General features: G+C 45.9%; 1 protein-coding gene across 2 annotated transcripts in view; it reads right to left on the reverse strand.

The window, feature by feature from the left end:
- The window catches only part of TTI1 (TELO2 interacting protein 1), a 39,362-nt gene that overhangs the window by 12,332 nt on the left and 14,520 nt on the right, over window positions 1-12,510 (reverse strand). For both annotated transcript variants that reach the window (XM_004014563.6, XM_012189178.4), the window contains 5 exons: window positions 10,155-10,364; window positions 7,112-7,260; window positions 3,597-3,737; window positions 1,116-1,320; window positions 737-824 (listed from right to left, as the gene is read on the reverse strand). In XM_004014563.6, the coding sequence (XP_004014612.2) occupies window positions 737-824; window positions 1,116-1,320; window positions 3,597-3,737; window positions 7,112-7,260; window positions 10,155-10,364 (793 nt within the window). The remainder of the gene's footprint in view (window positions 1-736; window positions 825-1,115; window positions 1,321-3,596; window positions 3,738-7,111; window positions 7,261-10,154; window positions 10,365-12,510) is intronic.

Genomic DNA, 12,510 nt, shown 5'->3' on the forward strand with positions numbered 1-12,510 from the left:
CTTAGGACTCTAGGAACCAGACATAGGTTCTTCTGTTAGAGGTGGTAGAGCTATTCTTCAATAAGCAAATCTCTTAGAAATGAGAATCACATAATTTCAGAGTTGAAAAGGCCCTTTAAATCATTAGTCTAGGGGTTTTGAATGATTCTTGGTTCACAGACTCCTATTATATATCAGATGAATGATGTAGACTCCATCTAGGAAAAGACATGCACGTGTCTGCTTGCGCGCGTGCATGCATGCACGCACATGCACACACACACACACACACACACACACACACACACACACAGTGCTGCATACGATTTGTGAGGGTCTGTGGCACCCGAAGACAATGCATTAAGACATTCTGTGGAGCCAAGGTTTGCTAGATCAATAACCCAGTGCTTTCGCTTGGCGAGTGGGAGAGCTAAGAGAGAGGCGCCAGGGTCACCAGGGAGGAGAGCTAGAAGCCAATCACTCTCTGCCTGCTCCCCTCCAGGACACTGTCTTTATGCTTTTGGCCCCTTTGGAACTGTTGTGACGCTGCACCAGAGGAAAAGGTTACTTTCAAAGAGAAAGGCGTCTAGTCAAAATGCCATCTCTGGATGTTGGCACAATTAAAGAACCCATCTTAACCTGGCGAAGAGAGAGAGAAGAGAAAGGAGCAGAGATGCCTCCACTCTGCTCGCCATTAGCAAATCATCCATAATTTAGGACAAACGTAAAAGAGATGCGGGTGATCAAGCAGACGTACCTCCTGGCCGCCTCTTGTAATTTCACAGGCTGTTTGGCACTGAGGTAAATCAAGCAGGCGTCCGCCACTTTATTCAGGTCACCCTCACCTGCAGAGAGGAAAAACAAAACAAGCGTTGGCCCTCAGACTTCATCAGGGACGAGCAGTAACCCTCTGCTGCTGCATGAAACTGGAACAGCTCGGCAAGATGCATGGGCTGTGTACTCCATCCCCAAGTCAAAAAACACAGCAAGGTAAACGGATAAATGAGGCTGAAGTGAGATGGAAGGATGTGCACAGGAAGGGAGATTGAGGGGAGCAGGGCCAAGTAAAGAGGGCAACAGAGGGGTGAGACAGAGAGGATGGGGTGTGGGTCCAGGCGAAACTGGCTGGTACCTACCGAGGTCCAGTCTCTCACAGAGGGGGCCCAGGCCATGTAAGACGGCCAGCTGCAACTTGAAGGCCAGCGTGTGGGAGTAGACTGGTCCAGCTCTGGCACTGACGGGAGCCTGGCTGACTAAAGAGCCAGCCAGCTTTGGCAAGACATCTTTGCAGAACCGGCTCCTTAGAAAATCGCCACACTTGCCTCCCAGGGTACGCAAAACCTGCAGAAACAGTGCCTAATCTGGTGACTGAACATCGCTAAGGCAGCAAGAGCATTTAAGAGGATGTTTGGTAATTCAATTTCATCTCAGTCTCTGCTTGAAAAAAAAAAAAAAGAATTATTGCTATGAATTCCTTGCCCATGGTTTGTGATTCTGACAGTTATGAATTCGGAGGTCTCTGTTCCTGAGGCATGGCTGCTTCTATCCATAAATACAGATTACGTGGAGAATAATTCAAAGGAATCTTGAGTTGGATGAATAATATGGTTAATACCTGGATTTTCCTCCCTTTTTTGTTTTAAAAAAAAAAAAAAAACCCAAGAGCTTAAAGCAGTTCACATAGATCATGTCTTGAATCTTCCTAACAGCCCTTGAAGGAAAGACTTGTGCTTGTTAACTCTAGCTGGCTGAACACACACAAACAGGCCCAGGAGCCCAGGTCCAGCTCAGCAGCTGCCATGTGCAGGCATCAGGACGGCAGTGACTGGCCGAGGTCCTTGGCTGGGTCTGGGCAGGGACCCTGGTGGGCAGAGCTGAGTCAGAGTTCCTTCTGTTCTGTGGCACAGTCTCTTATGTACATCATCCTCATTCCAACTTTCACAACAGGCAGTCTCTTTGCACGTCTCGTTTCAAACTTTCTCTAGCAGAACATATTGAAACGTTTTGCCCCACTGCACAGGACCAAGTGTACAGGATAATAAGAATTTCTTTAAAAATTGGTAAGCAAGGCATATCCAGCACAGAGAACATTTGCCGACTTTGTAGAGAATGAGGCACTTATTTCAGGGCCCTCAGCTGGACTGCACAAGGCCTGACGGAGCTTAAGGGTCACCAATGGGTCTGGCAGTGGGAAAGCAGCCTCAGTTACAGTGCATACACCTTTATATTTTTTGGTTTTTCCACACTTGCTGTCATTTCAGATAACCTATTAATTTTCTTAAAGGAAACAGCACAGATGAGTACAATTTGAGCAAGACCTCCTTCCTCCTCCCTTCCCCTAACTTCTCTTCTTCCCTCTCTCTCTCCCCAACCCGCCCCACCACCAGCACATCTGTGTGTCACCTTGCACATTTTGCTTTTGAAAATACATTAGTAATTTTGTATGTTATCAGTGTAAGCTTGCATTTTGGTCCAGTATATGTTGAAGAATCTTACAGAAACACAATATACTTCTGCCAAGCATATCTGTTGCATCCCTGGCTTCATTTTATATCCCTACGCATCTTTTTTTCTTTGCCTTATCTTGCTCACCCACTTCTAATTTATGTTAGCTTGCCATGGTAAATGTATCTCTGTAAGCTGCCTTAAGTGCTTTTTAGAACAAGGAAGGATATAAATGTGTGCTAACATAAGCCAAACTAACTCAGGGAGAATAATACCATACATACACAGAGGCCTTTTACCTTTTCGAAGCATTTCATCAAATAGTCCCATTTTATCCTCGACATCAACAACTATGAGAAAGGTGGGCTAGGTGGCCACAAGCTTCGTCCAGAGTTGCTCAGCTGGACAGAGGATGCCCACTGCTAGACTGCAGACCCTCGGCCTCTTCACCTTGACTCTCTGTGCCATGCACAGAAGGTGGGCATGAGCTCACAGATTCAGGTTCTATCACTCACTATCTGTGTGACCTTTGTTTTGAATGTTGACTGTGCTGGGTCTTTACGGCTGTGTGAGGGCTTTCTCTACTTGTGGTGAGCGGGCGGTGTGTGGGGTTCTCACTGTGGTGGTTTCTCTTGTTGTGCAGCGTGGGCCCCAGACTGTGGGTTCAGCAGTTGTGGCACAAGGGCTTAGCTGCCCTGAGGTATGTGGGATCTTCCGGCACCAGGAATTGAACCTGTGTCTCCTATATCAGCAGGCGGATTCTTAACCGCTGGACCACCAGGGAAGTCCCTAGCTGTGTGATCTTGAGGAAAGTTCCTTAATATCTCTGGGCTTGTTTCCTGCTCTGTCAAAGATGGGGATGTTAGTATCTTCCTTGCAAGGGTGTTGTAAGGAGATGAGCTCACACATGGAGAATTGCCAAGCGTGCTGCCTGGGGCACAGGAGGTGCTCAGTGGATACTGGTGGCCCTTTCATCTACTAGCTCACTCATTCTACTTCAAATTCAAAAGGAAACTGACTTTCATTTTTTTTCTCTGTGCTTTTCTTATTTTTCTGTACTTTCTTCAAGGTATAGTAGGTAAAGAGAACCAATCTCCTCAAAACACTGCTGAGCTTCTAGCTTACATCCCCCCATCCCTATGACTGATGGCAGTGGGGCACCAGTGCGGTACCTTGAAGGCTCTGAGCACCGCCAGGGGGTCATCGTTGGTGAGTCGGTGTACGAGCGAGGGCCAGGCCCGATGAGCCAAGGGAAGCAGCTGGTTCTTGTGGGACTGCAGAACAACCACGCACAGATCCAGCACATCCAGGACCTGAAAGGGAAGAGGACGCGATTGCAGCAGACCGTAAAGACTTGAAACCAAATACCTGCAATCAAGTCGCCACTTAAAAAGAATAAAGCTTAGACCCTCATAAGTCAAATAAACATTCATGAGTTCCTGACTACATGCCAAGCACTGGTGAGGTATACTGGGTGGGAGGCACACAGGGACAAAATACATACGTTCATAATACATGAACCATATACATATGGTTCCTTGCCTTCATGGGGGGCTTATGGTCAACTGGGGAAAGACCCAAGGTCTTAGACCTTAGCTAAGACAAATAAAGGGATGAATGAATGCTAATTGTGACAAGTGCTACAAAGGACAAAGTCAAGGCAGAAATGCAGAGACACTAAAGGGAGGGCTCTACACCACACAAACTGCCAGGAGGGCTGCTGGGCTGGCTTCTTCCTCTGTCAAAAGTGGGGAGGCCAGTATCTTCCTTGCAAAGTTGCCGTAAGGAGATGAGCAAGGCAGAAACAAGGTGGTAACTTCCACAGGGAGGCATAAAGGATGAGCAGGAGCTAGTCACATAAAGAGCAGAAGGGTTGGGACTTCCCTGGCAGTCCAGTGGCTAAGGCTCGGCACTCCCAATGCAGGGTGCTTGGATTTGATGCCTGGTCAGGAAACTAGATCTCACATGATACAACAAAGATCTCGCATGTAGCAACTAAGACCCAGTACACCCAAATAAATGAATAAATAAAATTAAAAAGAAACTAGAGCAGGGCAGCCTGGAGCGTGACAGAGGAGGGGTAAGATGGGGCTGGACCATGAAGGCATCACGTTAAGACTTTTTTATCTGGTGCTAAATGCAGTGGGGAGCCAGGGGAATGTTCAGGAATGTGATACGATACAATTCATGTTTTAAAAAGGTCACTCTAGATGCTGAGTGGAGAGGGGACTTGAAGTGGGAGCGAGAAGAAGTGAGGAGGCCCTGGAGGAAGCCGAGACATATGTCCACTTGGGTGGAGTCATGGCCACATGCTGGAGACAGAGGCAGGGATGTGAAGCGTTTGAGATCTGTTTTGGAGATGAAATGGCTTAAATTGCTAAAGGACTTGCTCTTTGGGGAGGTGAAGAGAAGTATTAAAAAGAGCTGCTTGGATTTAGGCTTAGCAACTGAACAGATGCAGGTGCAGCTTTATGAGACAGGAACAGGGGAAGGGGAAGAAACTGGGAGTGGGGAGGGAGATCGGGTTCTGTTGCCTCTAAGCAGAGAGGTCAAGTAGGCAGCTGGGACACTGGTCGACCTCAGAAGAGAGGTCTGGGGCAGCCTAGATGTCAACTGGTTTTTTTACCTTTCCTGAAAATATGTCTCCTGATCTCTCACGTCTCAAAGTTCACTGAAGACAGACGGCCTGCTCAGGGTCACAGGCAGCAGTCACCATGATGAGCAGCGCAGGCTTTCCCCAGCACAGACTGGGTGAGGGTGCATATGTGAGTTAGGAAGACAGAGTGAGGTCTGCAGGAAACGCAGATTGAATGCCTAGTGTGTGCTGGTCATAGGAAGATTGGAACAGAAACAGAGAACAAAACAGGCCCTGCCCTTGAGGGCTGAATAGTTAGGGGAAGAAGAGAAGCCTCAGGAGAGCAGGGTAGTACTCGGGGAAATGGCTTTGGATTTCTGTTCCGTCACTAACCGGGCAAGTTTGATCATACCCCATTGACTCAAAGATGCACGCTTTCCCCCTTCTGCCTGGAATGTTCCTCCTCTCTGTTTTGCCCCTGCAGGGCTGGTTCCTTCTCCAGCCTTCAAGCTTAAACATCACCCGACAACCTGGTCTAAATCAGAACGTGAGCTCCCTCTTATTCAATAGGCTGTGGGAGTGAACAGGGGTGAATTTTCTATCACAGAACCTCTTACTACCCTCACAGCATTTCCTCCACGTACATGTGTGTTTCCGTGCATCACCTCTTTCCCCTCGAGAGTCAGAAATTTCCATGAAGACAGGGATCATGCCTGCTTCATTTCCTCCTACACACCCTCTGTCTGATCTGTAGCAGTCCTCAACAAGTACTGAGTGAGCACATGAATGAGTATAAACGCCACATCTGATGCTGCTTTTCATTTATAGCCAACAACTCAGTGAGGTAGGTCATCATCATGCCTACTTTATAGATGAAGCAGAAGATGCTCAAAAAGGTACACTGATCTACTCCAGGTGACGTGGCTAGTGAGGGGCAGAGCCAGGATTTGAACTCGGGTGTGCCGATCTGACTCCAGTGCTGACGTTCTCCATAGCTACAGTGTTTACATGGCAACTGGGCTTCCCTTGTGGCTCAGCTGGTAGAGAATCGACCTGCAATGCAGGAGACCTGGGTTCAATTCCTGGGCTGGGAAGATCCCCCGGAGAAGGGAAAGGCTACCCAGTCCAGCATTCTGGCCTGGAGAATTCCATGGACTGTGTAGCCCATGGGGTCACAAAGAGTCTGACATGACTAAGCAACTTTCACTTTCATACATGGCTGCTACAAAGTGTCCAGAAGAGGGAAGACACTTTGTTAATGTATCAACCAGACACCACTAACAAAAGGCACCTGAAAAATGACTCCTGAATGGAACAGAAAATACTAAGTATCTCTGGGAAGACTAAACAAGTCCCACAAAACCCAGATGCTGAAGTCTGAAGCAATCTGTGGGCCAGGGTTTCCCAGCCCACTGCCCCTGGTCAGGGCAAAGTGCTCTCATCGCTATCAGTAATTCATGGAGGCGGTTGTGTTTCTCACTCCTGCTTGGGGGTAGGCAGGAGCGGGTCAGGCTGTGCTTTCCTTTGGGTGTCAGATCTGCCCCCAGGTGATCTGAAAGCTGTGTCCCCCATGCTCACCCTGCCCCCATGCCCCTGGCCTGTTATCAGAATCACTACTGTATAGTTTAAGACCTTGGTGATGGGGAGGCTGCTTCAGAAACTGCCAGCAAGTGAGGATGTAAGATTAATAAAAGTGTTGATGCTTGGCCTAGGATGAGAATGGAAGCGGAAACAGAGATAAGGGCTACAGTAAGGCTTGGAAGAATGACCACTTTAAAGTATTAAAACCTGTGTCCCATATTAAGTCGGCACAGAAAATGATATCCTTCCCAAAGCTTATGACTCCCCCACCCCGCCCCTTGGAGATGTGATGACTCTCTGAAACTTTGTGCTTTTTAATTCCATCAAGGGGATTCAGCTCCCTTTTGGCATCTGGGTCAATACAGAAAGACTAAGATGGCATCCCACAGATAAATTCCTCCTGGGGCCTTCTCTTGGCCACCGCACATGCACCGGAGATAAGGGTGGCTCCTGCTCACCCTGCAGTCACCGCCCGCAGACCAAACCTCATCCCGCTGCTCTGTGAACGCAGGGGTAGGGCTGCACACTGACCTTCAAGCGGATTTTCAGGCTTTTATCTGACATCAAGTGGATGCAGCGCTCCATCACGTCCGTGGCTATCTGGATCTGCACCGGCAGTGGTGGCTCCACATGGGGACCGGTGTCATTCCCCTCCACTTCGGGAGGGTCTGACAGCTCCTCTGGAAAAAAAGGATAACTGGGGGCAGTGTTTTCTGAGAGATGCTGCACCTCAACTTAACCTCCCAATCTCAGATCTGGAGTAAGACTTTAGAGGGAAAATGTTAAGGAACTGATCCCAAGAAAACCATGTAAAAAAGGTGGGTCAAGCTCTGAGTCAAGATATTCACCAAAGTATTACCTCTAACAGCTAGTGAAACCCTCCATGTCCACTGTAGGGGGATGGTTATATAAACCACGGTATGATTCATAGAATGAATGGCATGTTATGAAGGCCTGAAAATTTGTGTTTAATAAGGGCTTTAAGGATGAGGGAAAATGCTTATGAAATACATTGTGTTAAAAAGAGAAAAGCAGGATACAAAATTGCATACACAGTGTGAGTACTATTATATAAAGTTTTATATAAAGGCAGGAGGAAGTACAAAATATTAACAGAGATGGGGTCACAAGATAATGATTTTTATTTTTTCCCTATACCATTAGCCTTTTCTAAGTTGCCATTCATAAATATTTAAAATAAAAACATAAGAGGGCAAGGTTCTAATTGGGAGCCCTGAGGCTGGGCAGTTCCCTGGTGGGCCTCTGGCCCTTTATTCTCTTTCCTCCCCTTTTGACTAAGGGGGTACGTGCTGTCTTCTGTACCAGCCTGGAAGCTCTTTTGAGGGCCAAGATCAAGCCTTGTACATCCTGGTATGAGGGATAACACCAGGGCAGCTTGATACAATATACAATGATGGGGTTTGGTCAGAGGGCTAGTCTTGCCTCCACATCCTACTAGCAGCTCCTCTCACCCCATGTTACCTCACCTGAAAAAAATGGGGATAAAGCATGTATATCTCATTGGCTTGTTGAGAGAATTAAACGAGATGGATGTCATCAGTTATTTATTTTCACTGCCTGGAGTGCTACATTGCATGAGATAAGTGTAAGTTTGTAAATTAAAACAAAAAACACTTGAGTAGTGTGAAACCCAGGCCAAAATTCCTTCCCTGAAATTCTTCCTCCCTCTGCTTCTAGCCTCTAGCCTCCCCCACCATCTTCAATATCAGCTGTGCTCATTTCCATGGAGCTGAGCATTGCTCCCCTAACTTTCTTCTATTTCAGTTTCATCTGCTGGAAAAACAGAATCTTAAGAGTCTACATCTGTCTCTAACAATGCTGAAAAGATAAAGGAAAATGTGTTTATAGGATGCTTGGATTTCCTGGTGAAAGGGGCCTTAGATACCCAAGGTGTGCTTATGGCTAAGACAAAAAACCCATGTCAAACCACTATCAACCTAAACATTCCTTATAATGCCAAGTGTGTGTTGTGTACTCGATGAATGATAATGATAAGAACGACAAGGCTGTGCTCTGCTTCTAGAGGAGGACTGGTTGTTTGAAATTCACCTACTGTGGAATGCTATTTGAGAGCTGTGGATTCTTGCTACTGGAATAAAAATTTGATTCATTCACTCCACTCCTGGCGAACATCAACTAGAACCAGAAGTTCCTAATCGTGAAAGAATGGATTCAGGGATGATGCTAGAATTTCAAACAGGAATGGCCACTCTGGGTTACCAGGGATCAAGATGCCTCTCCTTCATGGTTTCTAGGCTTGGTTAAGGGGTGCAGTTTACAAGGATTGGGTTGGCTCCAGAAACAAAAAGGAGAAGAAAAAGCTGGATGGATTTCTGATTAGAAAATTCTGTTTCTAGAGAGAAAAACAACTCAGTTCTGCATAAACTTGTTTCTTGGTTGTGATGCTTCCCTGCTATTTAGAAGGAATTTGTTGTAGTTAGCTGCATTGAACTACTATTTTCTGTTATCCTGAAAAAGTATTGGCTTCAGTTCACCAGAGCCTCAGAGTAGAGACTGCCAAAAAAAAAAAAAAAAAAAAGAGAGAGAGAAATCTGCTCAACTCCAACCTAACAAACTAATTTGGGACTCAGTTCAATTTAGGATAGTTCTGAGACCACCAAGCTCATTATGACTTGGCATTTTATGTTTGCAGAGGAGATTCTAATAATTTATTAATCCTTCCATGACCTGAAGCTCCAGATTGAGCTTGTGAATATAACAACAGGCCAGAGCTTCAACTAGCCTAAACTCCCTTCTTCTTTATCATATCAGTTGGTAAGAAAAACACTGGAATCTCCTCCTACCAATAAATAAAATAAATGGACAAAGCGTATGAAAAGATAATGGGCGTAAGGAAAAAAAAAAAAAACTGTTAGGAAAGACGTGTGCAGAAAGATGTTCGACCTTTCTAGTGATCAAAGACATGCAAAGTGAAATAACCAGAACCAATCTGATTCAGTGAGAAGTAAAACTGGTGATAGCCGTTGTTGGCAAGGCTGTGGTGAAACCAGTATTAATCCTGTACTGCTAAAGGGAAGGCGTAAATTGACACAACCTTTCTGGAAGGCAATTTGGCAGGCGTAAAATAATGTTCATATCCTTGACCTAGAAATCCCACTTCTGGGATTTATAAAGAAATATGCAAAAGGAAGGAAAAGGTCACATGCACAGAATCATACACTGAAGCACTGTTTATCAGAGTGAAAGCAACCTAAACTTCCCACGGGGGAATGGATGCTTAGTAGCAGCTATTAAAACACTAATTATGAAAACTCCATAGCAACGTAAAGAGTTCTTTCTTATATAACTGAATGCAACAAGGGTATCTATACATTTCAACTGTGGCTGCAATCAAATAAAAACAGGCGTGCAACAGAATAGGATGGAAAAAAGGCAACACACAAAGTGAGAATGCCTATGTTAGCACGGTGGGCTATGAATGACGCTTATTTCCAAACTTTCTATAACGATGTTTCATTGTTTTTACAATAATCTGCTTCAAACATTAAAAAAAAAAAAAAAAACAGTTGAAGCCAAAATAAGTGATAGTTACCGTCTTCATTATCAAGATCTGAGACATTCCCAGCTGCCACATCCTTTTCCTTGAGGTAGTTCAGCACGAACTGTTCAATGTCTTCAGCTGTTGTGGGGTTCTCAAGGCCTTTCTCAAGACTTGCTGATCTCTGGCTCAAAGGACTTCCCTCTTCCCCTACACTTTGCTCCTGGAGTTGCCCGAGATGACCCGTGTCTGGGAACCACTGAACTGTAAATAAAGTGTTATAATGATCACCTTGGTCATTGACAATAGGCATTAGTCCCTTCTAACTAGAATAAGCTCTTTGCTGTGGCCTGTGTGGCCACCACAGGATCCAGTCTCTACTTCTCTCCAACCTTCTCTTCTAACCACTCCTGGCTGCCTGTTCACTGACTGTCTTCTGGTTCCTCCAATCTGTCAGGCGGCCTCCCACCTGTGAACTTCTGCATGTGCTGTCTCGTTGTCTGGAATACTTTCACTGCCTACGTCACATCTGGTTAATTCCAACTCACTTTTCATGTCTTAATACAAATATACCTCACCCAGTAAAGCCACTTATAAGTCTCTTATATGCTATATTAGACACGTTCTTCATGTCAACTCATCACCATTTGCAGTTACTGTATTTACTTTCTATGTATTGTTTAGTGTCTGAATATCCCATTAGACATTGTGCTCCAGTGATCACCCCTGCAAAGTCAATCTGCCCAGCATGGAGTGGATGCTCAAAACACATGCTGAAGGAATAAATATGCCAGACTGAAGGACAGCTACAAGAGACAAAATTCTGAGTGCAGACTACATTGCTCATCAGCAGAAGAGAGGTTCAGCAGAGCCTCGAGAACAAGTCTCACACAGGTGTTTGATACAAAATGCTTCAGAAGGCTGGCATTTTCTCTCCAAAGCTTTTCCTTCTTCAGTGATCCTCCAATACGTTTGATGTGTCACCACGTAATAAGCTTCAAATGGTACCGAATCAGTGGTTTTCAAACTGTGCCTTGAGGAGCCCTAGGGCTCTGCAGAAATGTCTCAGGGTCACAAGAGGAAGGGCACCCAGAGACAGCAGGTTAAAGGGTGGGAACAGGGTTTCTCCGCCTTCTGCAGCCAGCACTGCTCTAGTTTTAACTCTTTTTATATATTGGGGTCCCCCAAGGCTTCATTTCAAAAATGGCACTTAATACTTAAAGAACAAAACAATAAGAAAGCCCTGTAGCCTGAATTTTTGTCCTCCTTTTACAGACAGCAGGGGAAAGTCTCTGATGACCTTTGGCACCTGCTAATCTCCTTTCTGCTTCCCTGGTGGCTCAGTGGTAAAGAATCCACCTGCCAAAGGAGGAAACGTGGGTTTGATCCCTGGGTCAGGAAGGTTCCCTGGAGAAGGAAATGGCAACCTACTCCAGTATACTTGCCGGGACATCCCATGGACAGAGGAGCCTAGCAGGTTGCAGTCCTTGAGGTCACAAAGAGTCAGACACAACTTAGCAACTAAGACAACAACAGCAACAATCTCCTTGCTATCGAGGAGTATCTACAAAGAGTCACAGCAGTAGCAGATGGGCTATGCCCGGGCCAGGCAACTGGGAGTGGCAGAGAGCGAATGCTGGACATGAGAACCCCTGGTTCAGTATTTGAAGGATCCTACATGAAGGGATTGATTACGCCAGTGCCTCACTGCCCAGACCTAAACCTGTCCTTACTGTACTCTGAGGGACTGCATTCCCAGTGAGTTAAGGCCAGTACCCAGCATTTACACTGCTGAAAGCAGACACACTGCGAAGATTATTTTCTAGATTTAAGGCTACTGCCAGACATTACAAAGTCTTTGCTCACAAATGGCTTTTAAACGTATGAAAAGAAGCTCAACCTCACTCTTAATGCAAATTAAACCATAATAAGGTGCAATTTTTCTCCGACTGGATTAGCAAAGATCAAAAAGCTAAGGTAATATACAGGGTGGGTGGGGGGTGACAAAATTGCTGCTCTCTTATACTGCTGATAAGAGTTTAAATTGGAGTAACCTCTTTACAGAGCAATTTGAAACTGTATCTCTCTATCAAAGACTTAAATGTAACACTCTCTAAGCCAGCAATTGTCTTAGGAATGTACCCTATAGATACACTTAGACATGTCCAAAATGACCTACAAAGATACTCACTGCAGCATTCTGCTGGGGGGCGGGGCGGGGGGGGTGGAGTGGGCGGGAGGGGGGTGGGGTGGGCCGGGGGGGGGGGGGGGGGGGGGGGTAGGCAGTGGCACAAAAAGATCAGAACAAACAAAATGTCCACCAAGAAAGGACTGCTTAAATCATGGTGCAGCCACACAACAGAGCACTATGCGGCCACCAAAATACGGCAGCTCCGTGTGTGGATGGCAC

This window comes from Ovis aries, chromosome 13, assembly GCF_016772045.2.
Source record: "Ovis aries strain OAR_USU_Benz2616 breed Rambouillet chromosome 13, ARS-UI_Ramb_v3.0, whole genome shotgun sequence".
In the NCBI taxonomy this organism is placed as follows: domain Eukaryota; kingdom Metazoa; phylum Chordata; class Mammalia; order Artiodactyla; family Bovidae; genus Ovis; species Ovis aries.